This window comes from Bactrocera oleae, chromosome 4 (genome assembly GCF_042242935.1).
Source record: "Bactrocera oleae isolate idBacOlea1 chromosome 4, idBacOlea1, whole genome shotgun sequence".
NCBI lineage: Eukaryota > Metazoa > Arthropoda > Insecta > Diptera > Tephritidae > Bactrocera > Bactrocera oleae.
Window position 1 is genome coordinate 9,667,552 of NC_091538.1, and position 23,790 is coordinate 9,691,341.

Sequence of the window (23,790 nt, forward strand, 5' to 3'; positions counted from 1 at the left end):
TGGTGGTGAGGTTGTGCAAGTGTGTGCTTTTACACACATTTTCCACCTCGGCAGGACAGTGGGCATGATAAATGTGTAACTGGATTTCGTCATTTGCAATTGTCCGAAAAATTGTCTTTCCGCGTTAATGCACACGCACGAAGGGCTGCTCGTACACCTGTCATATTGACGCGTTGCAAAGTGCGGTGTGGGTGGGGGGAACAAGCAAGGTGATTAACGCATGTACTCGCATTGGCTTACCCTCTCCGCTTCGTTCAATGCGCCGTTTTAGCCAAATGTGTATGTTTTAGCCGAAATTGTTTGCGTGGCTGCCGAAAATTGTGTGTGGATTTATACGACGCACTTAAGGAGGCGGCGGCGTTGGCGTCGGCGTCGCAAGCTGGTGGGAGAAGTAAATTACAGTGAATTGGAAATTTTTTGTTTGTTGCAAATGTCCATTTTGTCCATTTCTAATATGTGCCCATAGATAGTTGGACACGAAATGTCATTAGTAAGTGATTGTCGGCGCTGTTTATAGATTTGGTGCGGTGGCAATTGCGGCAGATGTGGTGTTGGTGGTGTGCGTGTGTTAGTGATGTCGCAGTGTTCTTGGCGTCAATTAATAATTCATGCATGACACACATGTTGGTCTTCAATTTGTGGCTCGCGCACCCCAAAGCAAGGCTACTACACCCCCAGCCACTTTAACTCGCTTTAGAAGTTTGGCGTTTTTTAGTTAAGTTTTTTTTTATAACTGTTGTTAAGTTTTATGGTGTAGCAAAAGTATAACTCCAGTTTTTATAGAATTCTTCACCGCCTCGTAAGCAAATTGGTACTACTGGCTTCAAGCCAGCTCCGAATAGTTGATTAGTTCCATGTCTAGCATAACCATGTAGGTTTAAGCTTGTCAGCCGAAGACAGTTATCCTTCGAAACCCCAGTTTTAACACAATTTTTTATTAAGTAGTCTTAATTATAGTTCTAGCACATGCCTAACTAACATATTATCTCACAAACTGAAAAATTGCTCCAATTATAGAGCATGCAGCAGAGATCGATCTAATTGAACCCATGAACATGCATGGAATTATGGCAATCAATTAAATTGTGAGAGTCATTGAGAAATATATGATTCCATATTTTAAGTTCAAGGTTTAAGGTTTAATGAATCCATATAAAGACATGAAAATAAATTTATGATTATGCCATCATAATACTTGTATGTAGTACAAAAGCAGTAACGTTTTCACGTTAAGCTAAGTTTTGAAGTCTTAGAAAAAGAGAAAAAAACAGAGCGCATAACGCATAAGAGAGAACGAGAAGAGAACGATGTAACAGCAAATTCGTTTTGACTACGCTGACTTGTAGTTAAAATGGGTTTTGGGTACTTAGCTGCCACACCGACCATTGTTGTAGCTGCTTGTGGTGACACTGGAAAGATCAAGAAGAGAGGGGCATACATTCTTTTGGGATATCTGATTTGTAACTACTAACGAAAAGAAAAAAAATGGTTGCCTATATTTTTTTTTACTTGTAGCTAAGTTCTTGCCTCTAAAAAGAAATAAAATATCACAAGACTTGAAACGTTTCGATTTGAACTGAAATGATAATATGTGCGTCCAAAAACTATCAAAAGTGTGTTATAATTTTTACTTCTATTTTTAAATATTATTCATATCTATGTTATAATATAATATAAAAATATTTTCTATTATTAAGGTACGAGTTTTGTCAAGCGTCTCTATGGGCTGTTAAGGCTATGGGTAGAAGCTATATTGTACTCTCTCTCACTTTCGTCTTACTGCTTACTGTTTATCGATTCAAACAGCGTTAGATCAGCGAAATAACAGTCCTTGACCGCTTGAAATTATGGTAAATTTGAGTAATGTGGAACTGGCTGTCGTGGGAATTGCGCATTTCCGCCTACTCCTGGTTGGACCAGCCATCAATAAGAGAGTAGTAAATAAATAGAAATGTTGTCAGTATATTGATCATTAGTTTACAGAACGCAATTACTTGATCACTAGGTACTTTTTATGAGTAGGTGGGTCAAAAAAGATACGGACATTGGAGTTAATGATAGTGTAGTAAAGGTAGTATTTTATATTTTACTATGCGGTTAGATATACTCGTATATATATATGTAGTAGGGTGGTTAAAAAAAAATAGTGTTTTTTTTGGCAAAAAAAAAATTTTTATATACAAGTATATACAGTATGGTGGTTTAAAAAATAATGTTTTTTTTCGCTTGATACTCTGAAAAATTGCTTGATAGACATCTCTTGGGAAGGCTCTCCAAGTATGAGCTCTTAATTGTAACGGGAAGGTTCTACGACTAACGGTTTTTATTTTTTTCAGATTATCAGATAACTCATAACTCGCTTTCAGCTACTATTTTATTCCCTTTTTATTTTTTATTTTTTGTTTTTAGTGTTTTCATTTGATATTTATAATTTAAAATGATGTTTTTTCATTGGGTTATAATATTCAAGAGAAAAAAATTTGATTTAAAATAGTCAAACTTCAATCGTTGATATCTTTTAAACGGTGAGGTTTACGAAAGAACCGTAAGAGACCATTTTGTGGAGCTTTCAACAAAGTCCAAAAAAAAGAATATGTTTGCAAGTAGTTGGAAGCGAGGTATTAATTTTTTTCTCTGATATCTGATAATAGGAACTTAATAGAAAACCGTTAGCCGGAGAAACTTCCCGTTACAATTAAGAGCATATACTTCGAGAGCCTTCCCAAGAGGCGTCTATCAAACAACTTTTCAGAGTACCAAGCAAAAAAAAAACATTATTTTATTTTAAGCCACCCTAATTAATATGTAGAAATGTACTGCTATAAATCCCTGACGTAGACTGACTGTTGAGTGTAACACACACACATCGTATTTTTTTTTTTGTTATAAATAATAGAAGTGCGGATGAGTGATGCCGATTTAGGACAATGACAGTGTGAGGTATGTACGAGTACATATACTTTGTATATAGAATTTCCAAAAAAAATAAAAAATATAAAAAAATTGAAGTGGAACAAAAAGTGACCATTAAGAGCACTTATAAAGTAAATATGCGTACCCAAATGCGGGAATCAATATGGTCAATAGCACCACGTTGACATGAAACTCTATCATTAAATAGTCAACATTTCGGGTTTTGGTTTTTCGGCGGGCCTTTGGCGGCTTGTCGCAGGTGGGCGTCGTTGGCAATGCGCATCAGGCGTTCATGCATTATTAAAAAGTTCTGGCAATTTGCTAAGTACATAGTAGTTAGCTTATATTTTGACAAAAGCTACAACTATTTGGCTATAGCACTTATGGCTAATGAATAGTAAAACAACAAATCATTTGCTTATAACCAAAACAACCAAAAAAAAAAGTATAAAAATTTCCTTTTCGGCTAAAAGTCTACACCGTTTCTACGCAGTTCGATTCGCTAGGCTTTGGAAATATGCTTGTAAGTGCAATGCTTTATGCAATCATTGTGACAAATGCACTGCAGTTTCTCCAATTTTATTTAGCATATTTAGAAAGATCCGATTTAGATCGCATATGCACAGTTTTGTTCAATAATTTTATACCCTCGTCCCTATTGTCAAAACACCGAGACAGCCGATTTTCACTAGCGTCTCTTAAGGCAAGTTTTCACCAGCAAAATTATACGCCATAGGCAGGAACAGATAGCAATCACTTGGTGCTAGATCCGTACTTTAAGGTGGATGCCTACGAGCCTCCCAATCAAGCTTTTGGCGCTTCTGGTGAGTCACTATCGATGTGTGTGGTCTTTGTTGTTCTGATGGAACGCAATTTCTCTCCTATTGATCAAAGCTGGCCACTTCTAGGCGATTGCTTCCTTCAGACGGTTCAATTGTTGACGGTATAGCTCTGAATTAAGAGTTTGGCCGTAGGGGAGCAGCTCATAGTACATAGATGGATTCCCTGCCAGTCCCACCATACACATAGCAAAACCTTTCTGACCGTCAGTCTTGTCGGTGTTTCAATGTTAATTTTTTATCACAAAATAGCTTAAATGGCTTAGCATGAGTAATTGTGCCTGTTCACTCACGAAATAATTCGATGAAACTTTGAAATTGCCTGGTAATTTCTTAACCCAACTAATTGTGCTGCAATCAAATTGTTTGAAAGATCGTCACCTGATAAGAAGTGATTTGTTATGTCAATTTTTTACCGCCTTACTTTAATTGTGTCACTAACGATCACGTCAATTAATGGGCTAAATAAGTGCCCATATAACATAATATACTCGTTCAAATTTAATGTCTGTTTGTATGGTAAGCTTTTGTTTACTTTTACAGTTTGAAAGAAGACCTTTAATCAACTTTATAAGTATGTATTTGTCTTTTAATGTTCACAAAATAGAACTCAGGACATCATCTTAGCTTTTTAAAAAAATTGTAACTTTTTGTGTTTCTGCGCTTGTTTGGTTTGGTAAAAGCAATCAATTGTAGATTTAGATTTCTAGTATTCGAAAACTCAAAGAAGTCTTTCTAAGAAAAAATATTCACATTTGCAATAGAAAACTCTATTGAGAAGGTCAAGATGGAATCAACGATTATTTTAAAGCCCTCGAAGCGTCCCACTATCGAATCTCTATAGAAATATTGGAAAACCTTTACAACCAAAGCTTTAGTTTAGAAGAAGATTATGTCGAAGGCTAAAGTCATATTTTCATACAGAAAAACTTAATTTCAACATTAGATCAATACTTTTCAGACCATATAGTATGTACATACACCCACTACCAGTTCTAATTCTTATGTTCAACTTTCATCTTAACATCGTTCCAAAGACTTAATATTAGATTAAGAGATTTTAAGGTAGTTGTTAGCCGGACATAAAGCTTTTCTTGTAAAAAAAATTTTACTTTATTATTTTATTAGATATACTGAAAAACTAATTATATTTTAAAATAGCTGTCTTCGATTCGTCCTTTCTGTGCTCGCTTCTGCTCTCTTGTCAAAAAAATTACATATAAAAGCAACAGCAAAGCTATCGAGTTGTGAGTATGCGGCTATCTCATTAAAGTGGTATAGCCGCTATCTTCAATGCTACCAAGTTTTGCTTTATGGGGTTATATACAGTTAGAATTTTCAAAAAATCGATTTAATGTATTTTTTTTCTTGATGTACATATTATATTTAAGCATACACACAGATAATTTACATCGTTCCGGTGAATATTTTCAAAGTTACACGCGAACCCGCTATAGGTTTATGTAAAACATCGAGTGAAATACTCGTAAATATGCCGCAGAAGTGTCTGTTACAACACAATAAAACCAAAAACACACGAGTAACATAGAAAGCCAAAAAATTTTTTCATAGAAAAGTTATGCAGAACCATGAAGAGATGTGTAGCCACAGACCATCAAAAGCTAATGATTTATAGAATGGAATAACTATATGGCATCAAATTTGATTGAAACAATTTCCTATTTTCAAGTATCTACATACGTATGTTGCCTAAGTCAATATGGCTTGTTAAATAAAACGAAATATATGTATGTATATAGTATATCTATATTTTTGACAACAATTATTTATATTATCCACTTGTCACATATTAAGCACCACGTGTAAGACATTTTTTTGCCAAAAGCAAACATAATCAATCAACAGAATCAATAGAAATATGTTTTGGCTTATTTGATACATCTTCTTTGGAGTGTGTTAAAGCCAAGCTAAGAACAATAACCACAACAACAATGGGAGCAAACACAAAGAGCGAATCAACAGAGCACGGTTACTCTCAGCGCTGAATATACATAGAGCGGCTTGCTGGTTTGAGCGCGTCTCAAAAGCTGTTCATATGTGTAGACTTCATTACTTTACTCAGTAAGGGCACCACGTTCGCAAGTACACAACCTCACACAGGTACAGTATTACAAAAATATATGTATATGTATGTGTGTTTATTATGTTTAGCTGGATACTAGATACTGACGTGGAAATCAGCTTTTGCCAGAAGTCATTCAACCTGCCGGCGAGCGCTTACATCTATGTACATGTGTATTTCAGAGAGGCAATGGTAAGGTAATTTTTTTATATACATTTGTAAGCTAGTCAATTTTGTAGTTGAGTAACTGAAAGCAATAACAACAAGCAGAAAATAAACAACAAATATTCTAGCGCTTAAATGATCAGCATTCAGAGAGAATGAAATGAAAAGTCAATGTTAAAATATTATATAAAATGCAAATAAAATAGATAAATGACCATAAAAACACCGGTGCGCTCCACTACATATGTGTGTGTCGCAATGTATGCGACGTGCGGCTGTGTGTGGCATGCTGTTGACGCTCTGAAGGGCGCGCGGGAAGTTTAGTGAGCACAGCTGTGCGGTGGTTATAGCAACAGCTCAAGCCACCTTTCTTTTTCAGAGCGTATTTATTCAGTAAGAAAAATACGCCGGCAGTGATAGGGCGACTAAAAGAACGACTACAGCTATAGTCAGCTAAAACCACTTGCCATACAATAGATAGAATATACTAGAGCTTCGTTTTTGTATAAGGTAAACTAGTAAAAGACTACCACAATGCAAGTAGCAACAAAGTACCTGAAATTCGCACAGCTTCTTGCCAGTATTGTGCTTGTGGCTTATACCCCTACAGCTGTGGCCAGTTCATGCGCCGGCTGCGTGGATCTGGATGAGCTGAACTTCGATCAGACGATCGAACGGTTTCCCTACGCACTCGTCAAATTCGATATTGCCTTTCCGTATGGCGATAAACATGAGGCTTTCGCGGCATTCTCCAAAATTGCACACAAAGTTACCAAGGAGCTGCTTGTGGCCACTGTCGGCATCAAAGATTATGGCGAGAATGAAAACAAAGAGCTGGGACTGCGATTTATGGTGGACGATAAAAACTTCCCCGGTATTTTGCTCTTCAAGCATGGCAAGGTGGATGAGTTTGAGCGTTTTCCCGCACACTTGGATGTGACATTGGACAATTTGAAGCAATTCGTAACGCAGCACACGGATTTGTATATCGGACGCGATGGTTGCCTGAAGGACTTTGAAGAATTAGTCAAGAAATATGCCAACAAAGTGGACGCCGAACAAGTGGCGTTAATTGCAAAAGCGGAGCAAATGCTGCAAAGTTTAGAAGGCGATGAGACGAAAACTGCGAGCGCCAAAGCGTATCTGATTTATATGCGAAAAATCAATGAGAAGGGTTACGATTATGTGGAGGATGAGACCAAGCGATTGCAACGTCTGAAGGCTGGCAAGGTGACGGATGCCAAGAAATTGGAATTGCAACAAAAACTCAATATACTCGAGGCATTTCGTGTGACCAAGCTGACGAAAGTGAAGAGCAGCGATGAGCTCTAAATGGAATCTGGGCAGACGATTGTAGAAGACGCAATAAGCATATAAAAATTAATTGAAGTGAAGTGCTTCGAAATCAAGTACAAGTACAGAGATACATACATATGTACATACAAAAACAACAAATACGAAATGTAGTTATTTAAGTGTGTGTGACGGGACAAAAGCGGCAATAATGCAACAATTTAAGGGCAAAAGGGGACTATAATGAGAGACTATGAGCTTCGATTAAATTATATAAGTAATGCATATATATACAGAGCTTACATCTATTTTCGTTTCATTTAATAAATTATTTGTTAGATTTTTATAAATAAAATCAATGTATGTATGTATGTATGTGTAGCTGTGTTCTTCAATTTTTTGTTGGTAGCCCCATGGTTTGTTGTGCTGCGAACTTGTTTGAATTCTGTCATGGTAACCAGTTTTTAGTACATAGCCGCGACTGGCAATAGACGTGAACAAAAAATTTGGCAATCCGGCAATACTGAGCTGTCATAAAAGTTTGCGCGGTCAGTAGGCTACAAATTATAGCTTTCTTATGGTAACTCACAAAAATAAGCACTTCTGCATTCGATATAATATATTTGAAAAAATAAGCGTTAACTTCAACTGCACCAAAGCTACAAGTATAATACCGTTCACAGGTGTATTTTTTTTTGGCATAAAAATGTGTAAAATGATCTTTATCTTGATTTCGCTCAGTCATTTTGTATGACAGCTATATGCTATAGCAGTCCGATCTGAACAATTTCTTCGGAGATTGTAGCGATATCTTGTATAAAAGTCTCTGCTAAATTTCTTGATGATACCTCGTCAAATAGACACGTTTTCCATACAAGCACTTGATACCGCTTGTTCAGCTTGCATGACAGCTATATGCTGTAGTTGTCGGATATCGACAATTTCGACAAATGAGCAATGTTAAAGGGACAAGGTCTAAATATCAGATCATAACTCCAAAACTGAGCGACTAGTTCGTATATATACAGACAGAGGGATATGGCTAAATTGACTCAGCCATGCTGATCATTTGTCTATATACTTTATTGTGTCTCCGACGTTTCCTTTTTTTCCCAACATCGTGGCAAACTTAATATAATTCAGGGTATAATATTATATGAAAAATACCCACCTAATATTCTTTAAGGTAGCTAAGATTTTGCTAAAGTATAAAAATAACCGGCAGGCTTCTTGGATTTACCATATATGATGACCAAAAACGATAATTCCAACATTTTTTTTTGAACTTCGTTAATGTTAAGTTTGTAAACTTTACTGATGATAAGGCTGATTTGCTGACTGCGTACTCCTTCCCATCTACACAAAACTATAGACGCAATTAGCCTAAAGAATATAATTTGTCGACTCATTAAGGGAAGAAAAGCGTCAAGATCCAAAAATTGCTTAGCTTTAAAAAAAAAAATGAATATAATATCAAGCGCTCAAATCTAGTATTATGTTTATATGTTGCGCGAAACGTTTATAGTTTGTTTTAGTGATGAAAAGCGAATCGGTAATTCTTAGCTGCTGGAATCATACTAAATGTTGATTCAGAGCAAAACTAGTTTAACACGATTTTAAAAGATCACACTGACTTCTTTGATAGACTAGCTGGTATGCTAAATTTAACTTAGATAAGATGAAGAAATCTCAAAATGATTCACTTTCTGAATTCCCAGCACATGGACCATTATAATTCTAAACTTATGCAATTTTTGTCAATAGTTATTGAAAAATTTAGAATTTGGCGTATATAGATTATATTAGAATTAAAGTACTTTTTGCTTAAAAAAAATTAATAATTTGTAAATATATATAACGGCTTGATAAAAAAAATTAGGAGTAATTTAGCGACAAAAATCTATATCTGGTACTTGAACTAAATTTTAAAATTGAAATAGTTAATTCTAAAACTTAAAGATAAGCTTTTGCATTTTTTGTTTTTATGATTTTTTGATTATTAAAAAAAACCTAGACTATGAAATAGAAACTTTTTTTCCGAATATCGTGTACTTTGTTCGATGTGTTACACTATTGGAATAAGAGGAGAAAGTAGATTACGTCCATATTTTTAAATTTTGTATGACTACTCTCTATAACTAACAGTTATATTTTTTAATAACTCAAACTTCGAAATTCGAAGGCAAATATTTCGGTTTTGCGCGCTTACTTCGAAAAGCAAATAAATTAATCAATCGCTCGAAAAAAATTATTTGGTCCAATACACAGGTGAGTGTTCTATAGTGAAATAAATAATTAATATGATTCCTAAAATCTGTTCTTAAAGTAAAGTTAGTCCATAACTAAATTGTATGCATTTTCTAAACTACACCAAATGAACTTCTCTACGTTGCATTAATACCGTGGCATTAAAACAGTTATTTTTTCGTATTGAATACTTCAATGCATTTGTGGTTGTTGTCTTATTTGTTTTTACCACACAGGACCTGCTTTTGCCAGGCTACATAAACGCGCCTAAGAGTATGCAATACTATGTGCGTAAAATTGTTTAAAAACGATGGCACTGCATCACCCTGTAGAAAGTGATCAAGCGGAAGTGGTGCGATCATATATGCGTCATTTAAATGAGGTTAGCGACGGAAATCAAAAGCAAATATTTTCTACTGATGCCTTTTCCATCCTAATCATATACATATGTATTTACCCTCGATTGTCGAATGCATCAGGTTATATAAAATTATGTCTTTAAATGAGTTGATATTAATAATGCAGAATATGTAAAAATATGTAGTAAAACGTTTCAAATACTTTTTTGTTAAACGATCTTTTTTTGTAAAGAAAAAATTGTATGCGTAGAACTATATACGCTCGACGGCCTTAATATATATATTATTATATTTATTATTTATTCAATGAGGAGAGTTATTACTTTTAGGCATATTCCTAACATCCTAGGGCACAATAGACCCTGGGTCGCAGTGCAAAACTCATATTCATTCTAGGCATATTTCATAAGATAGTTCCTAAGTCAAAGTAAAATCATATTCTTTAAATGACGCGGATATATTGTGTTAACAGAAGTATGATACATAAACTCATGATTACATTTCGAAATTTTTTCGACGGATATCAAATATAAGGTTTTATAAAAACAAAGGCAAGCTTTTTATATATAGAAAGCTTTAGTTAACTGCATATATATAAAGTTGTAGTGACTCGGCTGCAGCTCCTTGCTTCGGAGGTTCTTACGCATGCACCATATAGTCCGAACTTGGCAATAACTGATTACTAACGGTTGCTGTCTATGACGTATGATTCAAGAGAAGCTTGCAAAGATCGACTCACCCAGTTTTTTGCCAATAAGGACGAGGGTTTCTATGAGAGTGACATTATGAAATTATCTTCAAAATAAATCTGATCATTTCAAACATGTTAAATAAATGCTTAATTTTAATGCAAAAATAAAGGATTTTTTTACTAGACCTTAGTATGTACCATATACATATGTATATATATACTGAACATTACACTTGCATAGTTATTAGGTCAATGACGGCCAGTAGTATTATCTGTCCCTCAGGGGCGTGTATTTGAAATTTAGACACTCACTCACTTACTTCACTCAGCTAAGGAGTAATCCTTATTGTGGTTTGGGATCGTAATTAAGCAACTAAAAAGGTATTGTATAATTTATTTCACGGAATATTTGAATTATTTACAATAACAAAAAAGATTAATGGTTCATATTTTCGAACTTTATTCTACACTGCTCACGTGTTTGGCGTATTTTAATTATCACGGATTAACCACAAAATCTATTGAACTCCTACTCTTGCTATTTCTATATAAATCGAATACGGTTTTCATTGACATCATTTATTATATTGAATATCTATTTAAATGCGTGCTTATATAATGCATGAACAACTGTACTACATCATACGTCGCAGCGAACTCGACGAACGTTTTATATAAAAAAGTAATTACGAACAAACGTCATTAAAAGCAATTGTGTGTTGTATATGCAACTTCATAGCGAATGCTGTTGAGACTTCAAACTTGTTTTTAGCAAAAACCAACAAAAAAAAAACAAAAACAAGAAAAAACGTTAACTACGATTGCACCGCAGCTATAATATCCTTCACAAACACAAAATATTCCCTACAAGCAACAGATTTTGATCGGTTAGTTTGTATGGCAGTCATATGCTATAGTGATCCGATCTTCGTTGACTACAACATTGCTTTGGCTAATAAATTTCATGAAGATATCTCGTCAAATAATAAAGCTTGCCATACAAAGACTTGATTCCGATCGTTCAATTTTTATGGCAGCTATATGCTATAGAGGTCTGATAACAGCAATTTCTACAAATTAGCAGCCCCTTGTTAAGAAAGGAACGTGTGTAAAGTTTCAGCTGGATATCTCAAAGACTGAGGGACTAGTTTGTATATACAGACGGACGGACAGACAGACATAGCTAAATTAACACAGCTCGTCATGCTGATTATTTATATATATATTTTATAAGGTCTCCGACTTTTCCTTTTAGTTGTTACAAACTTTGTGTCAAACTTAATATGCCCCGTTTAGGGTATAAAAAACAAAAAAAAAACTGAATAGAAGCGACGGAATGGAAAAATCAAACACACCAGCAGAGAAAGGAAAACAAGTGTTAAGCAATGGCAATAAATCTACCTAATCATCCAATGCCCGACCCAGTGCAATAATGCAAAGTGCATTTCCACGCACACATTTACTCAATGCAACACAGGAAAAACCAACAAAACACACTTGCAACAAAGTTGAAAGATGTGAAAAAAACGCTTATAAAAACACTAACGCTATTTTGGGCTGCTGCAAATGCATTGATGCGAGGCAAATAACGCAAAGTCACTTAAAATTACACAAAAAGTAACAAAAAAAAAAAGGAAACAAAAAACAACAACAACAAAACAAATAAAAATAAAAAATATTTATTGAAGAAAGTACGAACGTGCAACGAGTGGAAAACGCAGGGAGGAAAATTGCATCCTGTTGCATAAAACACAAACACACATACACACACACACAGACAACGTTGCTTGTATAAACACAAGTGCGTTGCAAGAACAAATAAAGACGGTCAGCGCGCCAAGTGTTAAAGTGGCACAGCGAACGAAGTCAAACGCCAATCTGCCCTTAACGCCATTCTCTCATTTTCCCATTTTCCTGCTTCACCAGTGTGTATTATTTTTGCGCTGCTCGGCTTCTTCGCAGTGTAGGTCTTTTGAGCTCGGCATTTTCCCATCGCCTTGGTCGGTGTCGTGGTCTCAAGTGCGTGTCGCCGCAAAATTTCGTTAGTTTTGTAACGAATTTTTATTTTATTTGTGGAAAAAAAGGGAAAATGTCTCTCCCTCCACTTTTGATATCTGATGCGAATCAAGCAAAAACAACAGCAAACAGTAATGCAATGCAATATGCAAGAGGCTTCAACGCGTCGCCAACTTAACGCAGCGACAGGTAGCAGTAGCAGCAAAGGAGCCGGCACACAGTGGGACTTAGTTGGAAAAATATATGTAAATGTCTGCAGAGTTTATACAGCATTGCTCTTAAATTAAATTATATAATTTTAATATGTATGACTAAAAACTAGAACTACAAGGCACTTGCAATAATACACTTCTTATGTAGGAACAGTGTTTGAATATAATGGAAGCATACTTTTAGGGTTATGCGATCCATTAGTTTGATTTTGATGAAACCTGAGAAAGAGACTAAGGAATAAAATATATTTAACTATCTATCGATGAAGAGCGCAAAATAAACATTATATACATTTCTGTAAATTATACGCCATATACCAGTGAAACTACCTTTGCTAACTATATACAAGCTCGATTTAGTCATGTCATGCCGGTATGTACGCTAACTAGTTACTCAGTTTTTGAGATATCGTTATGAAATTTTGCACATGCTCTTTTCTCCACAAGAAGCTGCTCATTTGTAGAAACCGCCGATATCGGAGTACTATAGCATATAGCTGTCATACAAACTGAACGATAGAAATCAAGTGCTTGTATGGAAAACTTTTTTATTTGACAAGATATCTTCAAGAAATTTGACGTGGATTATTCCCCGAGACATTAGTGGAAATTCCGAAGAAATCGTTGTGATCGGATCACTATAGCATATAGCTGTCATACAAACTGTACGATTAAAATCAAGTGCTTGTATGGCAAACTTTTACATTTGACGAGATATTTTCACAAAATTTTTGAACGGCTCACTATCCAAGATAACGCTACAATCTTTCAACAAATTGTTCAGATCGAAGCACTAACCATATATGTACAAGTATATTGCATTCAAACGGGTCGAACAAAATCAATATAAAAATCTGCATAAAAGATATTCTCTCCTTATTAAATAATTTTATGTCGATTTGATGTTTGTTTTGTGGTTATATTTGCGTGTGCGGAATGCTTTGAAACGATACTACTAGCGCTCTACTTAATTTTGGTTCATTGGCTCTCTCAACTGCTTAGCCAACTTCTATTAAGTAAAAAATATTTGATAATGTGCCACTGTGCGGCAAAGCATTTCACACAAGTATGTTATAAGATTTTGGTATATTGTTAGCCGCCGCCTACTTGTGCGTGGTACGCATGCGCAACATTGGCTGCGCGCATGCTTCGCTGCGTCATTGCGTGCCGAGCATGTGTACACATTGCAATCCTGGCTTCCTTGCATCCCTTTTTATCGGATCCCCATTATTTAGCTTCAACTTTTTTCTATGTGTGTGTTTGTTTTACCTCTATCGGCCGTGCGATCAATGCGAATAAATTTTATAGTCGAAAATATATTGGCATTTCTTATTCTTATTATTGCTCTTACCTCGCTCAATGCCTTGCGCTGTACGTTTTCCTCCTTTATTCACTGTGTTTTTTGTTGTCTTGCCTTTGATGAAAATGCATTTTTCATTGGCATTGCCATTGTTGTTGTTGTTGCTGTTGCATTACTACCTTTGTCTGCAAGTGACTTTGTTGTTTGGCAAGTGATTATTATCACCTGTTATAATGCGTTTTTTCTTACTTCTGCCTTTACTTCATCTCTATCCCATTTCATTGTTGCTTCATTGGTGTGTTTGCATTTGTATTTAATTCTGTTTTTTTTTTTGTTTTGCCCAAGAATGGGTAATTCTAGTTTTAGCGTTCGGTATTTATGATGCTAGTTTATGTGACGTTTAAGGGAATGTGAAGTTTTTAGAAATAATTTGAATTTATTGTTTTGATATCAAGTCATTTGTAGATATGTGTGCGTATTGAAGAAGAGTAAGATATGAAGAAATGAATTGGGAGCAATTTTATTTGATCAAATAAAAAAAAATGGCTCTTCGCTCTTCAATAGAAATGTTAAATCATATATTTAATCTTTCGCCTAAATTCGATTGACAATTTGAAAATTTTTGTTATAAACAATAAACACCGAAAGCTTTTCACACGTCAGACTGCTAAGTTTAAAATTTTTATTTCAACCAAAACTGAAACAAACTGGACTCAAAATATGATTGTTGACGGCACCATTACAGTTCCCTTGCCAATATATGTATGTAGCTGATATCGATCACTGTTAAAACGATAAATTCCGCGAACTTAAACACTTAAAATGTTTTATTTTAACACCAATATGTATAAGGAATGAATGTCTGACCCAATTATCAGCAATTTTAATTCACTTGTTTGGATTACTGGTCACATTGAAATCGCTGGGAACTGAAGCAAAGCAAAAACGGCACTCTTACCTAAATCACAACAGGCTGGTAACGAGTCGGCGTTCCACTGTCCTCTTGCATTCAGGCATTGACTCATTGGACCTCGTGCGAGCTTAGCAAGCGTCCCTCGTACCCATAGTGATACGTAAGTGGTCTATTGAATTACTCGCGAGGTGAAAACATCTAATCGCTTACATCGCCACTGTCCAGCTTTCGCTATAACAAATTTGTGACAGCATCAAGGCGTTTTGTCAATTTGCGCGGATCCTGTCCATCAGGGTGGAGCGAAATTTTTTTTTTGTTTGCTTAGCCTGAGGGTCAAATTTGTAGGTTATAAAAAAGAAACATTTTGGGAAAAAAAACTTTTTCTTAACATCTAGAGGCATCACTTTTAAAGTAAAGTTAAACAGTTAAATTTTTGATTTCGTAAAAAATGTTGGTAAGTGTTCTAGAAGCTGTGGAATTTTTGAGGTCATTATTGGAGTTTTAAAAAAAGGTCTTGAACGACAACATGCTTTCCTTAAGCGTTAAAATAAATTTTGAGTCAAAAAACGAAAATTCGATAGTTTTTATGTAAATGTGAAGAGTTTAAACCAAAAAAAATGTTAACATGAAATTTACTTTAAAAGTACTGTTATACTAAGCTGTCCAAGTGGGATTCTTCGTAACTGCTGTTACATGGATCGACCAGTTTAGCTAAACTAAGCTAACCTACCGAAACTCTCTCTAAAGGGCAAAGGTTAAACGGAGCTCGTAACTTAGTAGTCTGAAATTCTAAATTCCTTCATTTTGCAGTTTCGAAAGAGTAAATTGCAATTGAGTAACTGCTTTGGCTGGGACGACGCTGAAGGATAAAGTGGGCTCTGCTATGGAAATACCAATACCAAGCCATGTATGACTTGAATTGACGCGTTGTTTTCAATTTAAAATTTTGCTTATATTTTGGAAAGAGATGCTTTGGTTTAGTACTTTAAAGTTGTTTTTTCGGTTAGGGCTTTTGTTACGAATTGATACGTAAAGCGATTTGCTGCCTTATTTTGTTCCTACAATCAATGTCATTGACGTCACTAAATTGGCTAAAAATAGTTAAATAAATATTGAATAAATTATATTTATTTTGTACTAACGAAATACTACCTATGACATTCGAATTACTTATACCAACGACGCTTATTTATTTTAATGAAACGAGTTACAGATTTTCAGTTTTTTCTCGTCATATTGAACTCTTCACACAATAACTAAAGCGGATTGTGGACGAAATGGGTTCGAAAGGCACCGAAGCCCCAACTGACTGTATGCCGTGGACGCTACAGATCCACTTCATCTGCTGCGTCTGCATTGTTGTTGCGTGTTGTTGCCACAATCGCCAAAATCACACAGCGAGCACTTTAATAACATTAATAAAAGCCAAATTTTGTTTTTTTTTCTTGGTTTCTTGATTCTCTATTGATTTCTCGCCATACCCACAGGCATCCTATCAGGTAAACGAGCACATGACTTTTATTGTTAAATTAACGACTTTGATATCAAAGCAACACAAAAGCAAAGGATGCGCACAAAGGCAGCAGATAGTTTTTGAGATTTCTCGCTGCTAGCCGCCCTTGTACGGCGTTTGCTTTCTCCACACGCGAAGGCGATGTGTGTTTGCGTCGAGCGGTGTGTGGGAAACACGCCGATACGATCGCGTCTGCGTGCAGCTGAGCGCAGGTTGCATGTCGATCGACGCGTAAATCAAAGGATGCATTTTAGGGGTGTATTGTTGCATGTTTCGTTGGGGCTGCGCAGCAGGTTTGCACCCATTGTTGCCAATGGTAGAGTTTGTTTTTGATTATTATTATTATTACAATCTTTTTTTGCTTGTGACAATGCAAGAATACACCTACAAATGTACATAGCTGGGTAAACAAAGCATAGCGCAAGTAAAACGCTGAAAAGGTGCAATGTGACGTTCCTATTTTTACGCGGTTGACTCCGCAAGTGATCCGCGCGCTGCTTATTGCGCTTATCATAGCTACGCTTTGCATTCGACGCTCTTTTCAATTTCAGTTTTCCCAGTCACGTAGATACGCTACACTTGTCCGCATCTGCGAATGTAATTACAATAACAACATTGACTACATTAGCAGCTGTTTTCCGCTGTTGTATGCAACATTATTGCGCATTCCTTAGTCACACGGTCAATGTTTGATATTAACGTTGCATTTTGTGGAAAATTATAACCTTGCAACTGCGTTTCCCCATGAGAGTCTCCGTGAACTCACCTGCTCTCTTGCAACCTGTCGCATTAGGCAACCTTTTTGCCGAATTTTCGTTTGCATGCTTACTGATAGCCTAGAATTGGCTATTTGTATGGGAAATTTTGAATAGATTGCTTTCAACTGATACGTCAATTTTTGGAAGACCCAATTAACATTTAAACATGCACATTTTCATTTAAGGATTCAATCTGCAGTTATCAAGTGATTAGCCATCATTTGGAAACCTCAATTTAACAGGCAGGTTGAGACACATTTTGTGGCCAAATTTATAGTTTTATACTCTGAACAGTTTATATTATATAATATTAAGTTTGCTACGAATTTTGTAACAGTCAGAAGGCCACGTCGGAGACTGAATAAAATATGTAAAATTTTTTTTTAGCTCAGCCTAAGGGTAAAATCTGTAGATACTCTAGATACTAAAAAAAAATTTTTTTTGTCCAAAAATTTTATTTTTTGAATAATCTACAGATTTTACCCTCAGCTTAAGAAAACAAATTTTTTTTGGTCCACCCTAATGAGCTATGTCTGTGTGCTTGTTTCTATTGTAGTTACATGAACTTGTCGCTCAGTTTTAGAAATATCGATCTGAAATTTTGCACAAGTCCTTTCCATCCCAAGAAGCTGTTTATTTGTTGAAATCGCCCATATCGGGCCATTATAGCATATAGCTGACTGAAACTGATCGATTCCAAATGAAGTTCTTGTATGGAAAATCTTTTTATTTGACAAGATATCTTCACAAAATTTAGCATAGATTATTGCCCAAGGCGGCGGTATAAGATCCCAGACGTGCCTCTCGCCTCACACGCCTTCAACTTTTGATAAGGTGAAATACCTAGCGCTTATCCTTGATAATAGTCAAGTTAAGATTATAGTCAAGCCTTTTTCTCTGCTCACATACCGACGAGGTATATGCAAATAGAGAGGGGTCGCTGAGAAAGAGACGCATTGAGTGCTGGTCGATGACTCGCTCCTGTGCGACGGCAAGCTCTTTTTGGTCTAGAGTAGAACGCAGAATATCTTCTTAACTACTTGCCCTTAGCAAAGATCATCGTGCCGCAATCGCAGAGGTTCTTACTTGACATTATCCAAGAGGCTATCATGTGGTAAAGCTAAAACTCCTGACAAAATAGTGATAGGCTCAAAGCGAGTTGTCGATTTGTAAGGGTCTTATGATCTATTATATACCATAGGAGTTTTTGTGTGACACAATGGACTGGCGTTCCAAGTTCTCCAAGTGAGATCCTTGTTAGAATCGACCTCATAGCCTAACCTAACCAGATTGGACCATTATAGCATATAACTGCGATTCATACTGGCCGATCAAAAAACGATGTGATGTTCCTTGGAGACTATCGCACTTATCTCCTTAAAATTTTAAATGTGTTTCCATAGCAACGGTAGCCTAAAAGAAAAAAATTCGATTTATTTTTACTTACTTAAAGCATAGATGGATACAGTTCGGGATTTTTTGAGAACTTTTGACTGGCTTAAACACTTAAATATTGAGGGCTGTCGATATTTAAGCATGAAAAACGATCTTATAACCAACTACTAAAATATATTTTTTGCCAAAGCTTAATTTACTGTTTCCCTTTGCACAGCTTGCCTTAAGATAAATCGTGTGGTAAGCTTAAAATACTTCTCCGATTTATAAGCGTCTAGTGATCTATGTCCAAAAGTTTTGAGAATCACAAAAGAGCTATCATTCATAGTTGTCCAAGTAAAAACCTGGGTTAACTTTGGTGCGAGGACCAGCCATACGACCTAAGCTATCCAGGTACTAAGCGCCTTCAGTTAAATTGACATTTCAAGTGATAATCGTTGTGGAATATTGTGAGCGCCCTCTGGGTTTATCTTAACCACGAACAGCGTAATGCATTGTAACTACATGTTTGTGGGTTTGAAAGTCTTATGTACGCAGTGAGATATATTCAACCTAATTTACATAAAAAATATAAAATGCCTTACATGAAAAGGGCAGAATTGGACTAGCTACAACAACAATAAAATACAATAGAAGTTGATGTCAGAAGATGGCAACCAATTAAAATGTAAAAAATAAAGGTAGATGTTGACATACCTACAATTATCGTGTAACATACATACCAACAAACAAACATACATACATACATTGTTTATACATACATTAATACATATATACATACATACCAAATGTTGCTCGCATTTCAGGGCACAAAGTCGTACCCATTGCACCGAAATTATTGCAGCTCTGCAGTCGATCTGTGCGCATGGGCAGAACAGGCGTGGCGGTGGCTAGCACAGGTACGCCACTCGCTGCTGCAACGCGCCGCGCATGCTTAGCGACTTTGCTGTGGGAGCATGCTGCCCTTCTCGAAGGCTCTAAATTTTTTGATTAGCGCTTCTACGCCTCGACAAAAACGCGATATGAAACATATACACCAATCATTGTCACAATCCCGCCGCCCGCTCTAGTCACCGACTGTGTCCCCTTCTCAAAGCGCTACTTTTGCTATTATTCTGTCTGCTGCGCTAGTGTTTTGCTTAATTGGGTTCAATGCATTTTCTGGATTTCTGGTTTGTTTTTGTGTGTTTTTTTTAATTCTTTTTTGTTTTGCCTTCGGGCCATCATCTTCTTATGCTTTTGCGCTTCATTAGACAGTGTTTCTTAGCGGCTGTAACCTTCTTGACCGCTTTGCTTATAGCGTTACATTGTTGTAGCATCTAGGCAGTAAAAATATTTTGTTGTTATTGTTGTAATTTTTTTTTTTTTTTTTTGAAATTTATAAGCCGTCAAGCGAGTGCAACTGAGCAAACGATGCCACATTTCGTTGTGCCACTGTCGGTGGCGGCTACGCTTGCGCTTGCGTTTAGAAATTACTTGGCGCAGCGTTGCATTGGATGCAGCGAAAGGTTGAATAAATTTGGTTTAGAAGTCAACGACTTTATTCTTCACACTCCTACACACACACACACAGTTGGCCAACGAGTTATTAGCGTTTTTGACCTTTTTTGCCTGAACAAGTTCAAAAACCACGCATTTGCTGAACAGCAACAATAAGATCGATGGTAAGCTTGCACGAAGCGACCAAAAGAAGTGCGCATAATAAAGATTGTTATTTATATAGATTTATATATTATATATCTATATATGCATAAGTGTTTGCATATAATCAAGACAGCTGCAACTTGCATCTCGGCTTGCTGTAAAACTTACAGTTTGGTTTATAAATAAATGCAGATTCATACATGTGTATATAGTAGGGTGCGCCACTATTAACCTATCGACTTCATATAATAAAATTAAGCTATTTATAAAGCAAATGCAAAGCAAAACTGCTTACCATAGCTTAATATATTAATTATTTTATTTTATCTGGATCTTGATGATGTTTTTTGTTAAATATGAACATTTTTTATTTTACTTTGCTTTTGAAAAGTGTTTCAAATCTTTTATTAAAATATTGTTTAATTAAACAAAAAAAAACGTTTATTTCAACGAATACTCTTCCCTTCACAAATACAAAAAAATCCCTACGAAAACTCAATTTTGATCGGTTAGTTTGTATGCAAGCTATATCTGAATAATTTCCTCACAGATAGTTCTGTTGTTTTGGATAATAACTTATGTAAAATTTCCCGAAGATACCTCGTTAAATGAAAAAGCTTTCCATACAAATACTTGATTCCGATCGTTCAACTTGTATGTTCTATGGTCTATGAGTGGCTTATTAGCCTACCAGACAAACATAAAACTCTTAATTTTTTTATTGTGTATGCCATATGATTCTTTTCAAACTGTTATTGTTGACTATACTGTGACTTCCGGTGCTTAAGAAGATAATACAACTTAACAGATATTGCAAAAATTGTCGAACTATTTTCCAATGGTTTTAGGGAAGTCAAAAAGCACAGAAATTTAGATAATAAGACAAAGAAATGTTTAATTTATATTGAAAAGAGTTGTACTCAAGTGTGACTTGATGAGTTGTAATTTTGAAAAGCATTACAAGTTCCAAGATAAAATTTATTTTTACCTAGTCGGCAAACTGGAGTGCTTACAATGCCTGTAAGTTTAATAGTGTGTAAAATTAATGTGCGAATCTATGTCAAGGCCTTATTTGTACCTAAATGGACTGGATTGTCGTAAATGGATATCCGTTATATGATTATGCATTCTATATATCTCATGGACTGTGAGCGATAAGTGATTTCCAGTGCTGTTGAGAGTCATACCGTGCTGCGGACATAGTTTTTTTTTTACTATGTCGAGTCATTTCGCACTAGTATGTTACAATAAGTATTTTTTTTATTTCAACTGAATATAAATAATTAAGTTTTACCATGTTGCCATACCTTCGATAATTTCTAAACGTTGCATTTGTTACACACTTCAGTTAAGCGCTAGTAAATTATGCTTAATTAATCGTTTAAATTAATTCAGGGTTCGGATTAAGTGTTAGCGCAGCCATAATAACATATATGGGTATAATTAATCCGATAAGTAAACGCTTGGTGTGAGAAAATTACGCTACAATTATGGATTTATAATTCGCTTAAACAACACATGCTCAATTATTGTTTGGTTCACTTAAAACCGATGAAATTTAATTTATAAAAGAACAAGTAAAGAAAGTAAGTAAAGGTTGAGAGCAGCCGAACATTACTTGTGCCATACATAAACTTGTAATTTGTAAGAATAAATAGAGAGATAATATTTTTTAATATGGAGGCTAGGGTTGCTTATAGACTGATTTCACCCCGTTTCATTATTAAGCTCGCCAGCGAAACGAACCACATCTACACAGACAGATCAAAAATGGCTAATATAGTGAGCGTCTGAATTTATTGCTCGTAGCTGATTCTCAGGCGATACTTCAAGCTTCCGAAATACTACTGTATCTTCCAGGCGAAAGTCTTTGCGGTAAGGACAGCGGCTGAGATAGCTAAAAACGCAGGAGGCAACATAAAGAAGATCATTATATACATCGATAGCCAAGCGGCAATTAATCTGACATCGTATTACGTCAGAGAGTGTCTTTAGAAGCAGAAAGGCAAACGTAAACACGTATGCACTCATATTCGGAGGCAAGAAAAGCTGTGACGTGATTTTAAAATTTTTTAGAGCAGAGTTGTCATTGATGCTTTATTCAATTGTTGTAAATTCAAATAATCAGAAAAAAATTTTTTTTGGTTTCTTATAAGTCCGGTTGGTTTGGAAGAACAAATAATTTTTTTTCGGCAAATCAAAAATTATTCAATCAAGGGAGATACACCGATTATAGATATCAATAGAGTGAGGCGGCTATTACCTCTACATAGTCACTAAATTTCTTTCTAGTGAGCATTCCTTTGAGGTCTGAGAACAGGTAAATTCGCTGAGGTCAGATATGGCGAGTACAGTGAATTCGAAAGTAATTCGAACTCAACTCATACAATCTCACAATTGTTTTCATTGATTTGTGACAGGGAAAATTGCTGCCCAGATGACAATTTCTTCTTCTTCAAGTAGGGTTGTTTAGCTGAGATCTCGTTTTTCAAAGGTAAATATATTATATTATATATTTTCTACACGCGTAATAAATTAATTAAAAAAACCTTCAAGATGTTTCTGATTTCCACCCAATTATATTTTAGACCATTTTAGACCAAATCAATTAGATTAAAAGCAGGTAAACTCGTCTTGAGTAAAGAGGCATATTACGCCTTAAATGACAACGAATTATTATGAAACATTGGTTTGATATCGTTTCTTATGCAGAGAGAGAAAAAAGCTGTTTTTGGAGAATTTTTTTGAAGAGCCATTTTAATTAATATGTATGAACATTAGGGTGGAGCGAAAAATAATTTTTTTTGCTAAGTCTGAGGGTAAAATCTGTAGAATATAAAAAAAGAAAATTTTTCGACAACATTTTTTTATAACAAAATCACCCGTTAGTCGCAGTGAACTAATAAATAGGTACATATGTATGTATGTAACTGGGAAAAGTATTGGAATTACATATTCAGTGTGTTATTGGTATTTATGAGTTGTCGAGGATCGACAATTAATTTATAAATATGCCACAAATTTCCGCATGATCCTCAAATCCTCAAGGGTTTCCTTCCCACCAAGAAGCAGTATGTGTGTGTTACGCACTCTGAGTTTTTCTTCCCTTCTGTTGTTTTTTGGTTTTTTTTTTTAGAAGAGCGTTGATTGCCGTCAATTGGTATTTGCTGGTAATCACTGTCAAATTATTGGCAGAAATTTGTTTTGTTGTTCAATTAAACACGATCGGCATGTACAATTCCGAATGTGTCGATGTGCCACATTCAATTAGAGGCACCGCCAACACACCAACACACCACCAGTGCGTACCACCTCACCCTCATGCCGTTATTCATTGAGAATTTTCACAATTTTGTTGAGTGTTTCGTTTAGGGTTGACGATGCGGGTTCGTTTCGCATTAATTTGGAGTCGGAACGCGTTTGAATTTTTATACATACATACAAATGCG

At 35.6% G+C, this 23,790-nt stretch overlaps 1 protein-coding gene and 1 long non-coding RNA gene across 2 annotated transcripts in view; one reads left to right on the forward strand and one right to left on the reverse strand.

Annotated features, from left to right (window-relative positions):
* Positions 1-14,534, reverse strand: part of LOC138857201 (uncharacterized) — a 31,335-nt gene extending 16,801 nt beyond the window's left edge. The window contains exon 1 of the long non-coding RNA XR_011396233.1: positions 14,170-14,534. This is a non-coding gene — a long non-coding RNA (uncharacterized lncRNA). The remainder of the gene's footprint in view (positions 1-14,169) is intronic.
* wbl (endoplasmic reticulum protein 29-like protein wbl) lies at positions 6,369-7,668 on the forward strand. The gene has a single exon (XM_070108387.1). It carries the CDS (start codon positions 6,535-6,537, stop codon positions 7,330-7,332), a length of 798 nt encoding a protein of 265 aa, XP_069964488.1. The 5' UTR covers positions 6,369-6,534; the 3' UTR covers positions 7,333-7,668.
* Positions 14,535-23,790: the final 9,256 nt, after the last annotated feature.

Coding starts and splice junctions, on each gene's coding strand:
- wbl (XM_070108387.1), top strand. CDS start 6,535: ATGCAAGTAGCAACAAAGTACCTGAAATTCGCACAGCTTCTTGCCAGT.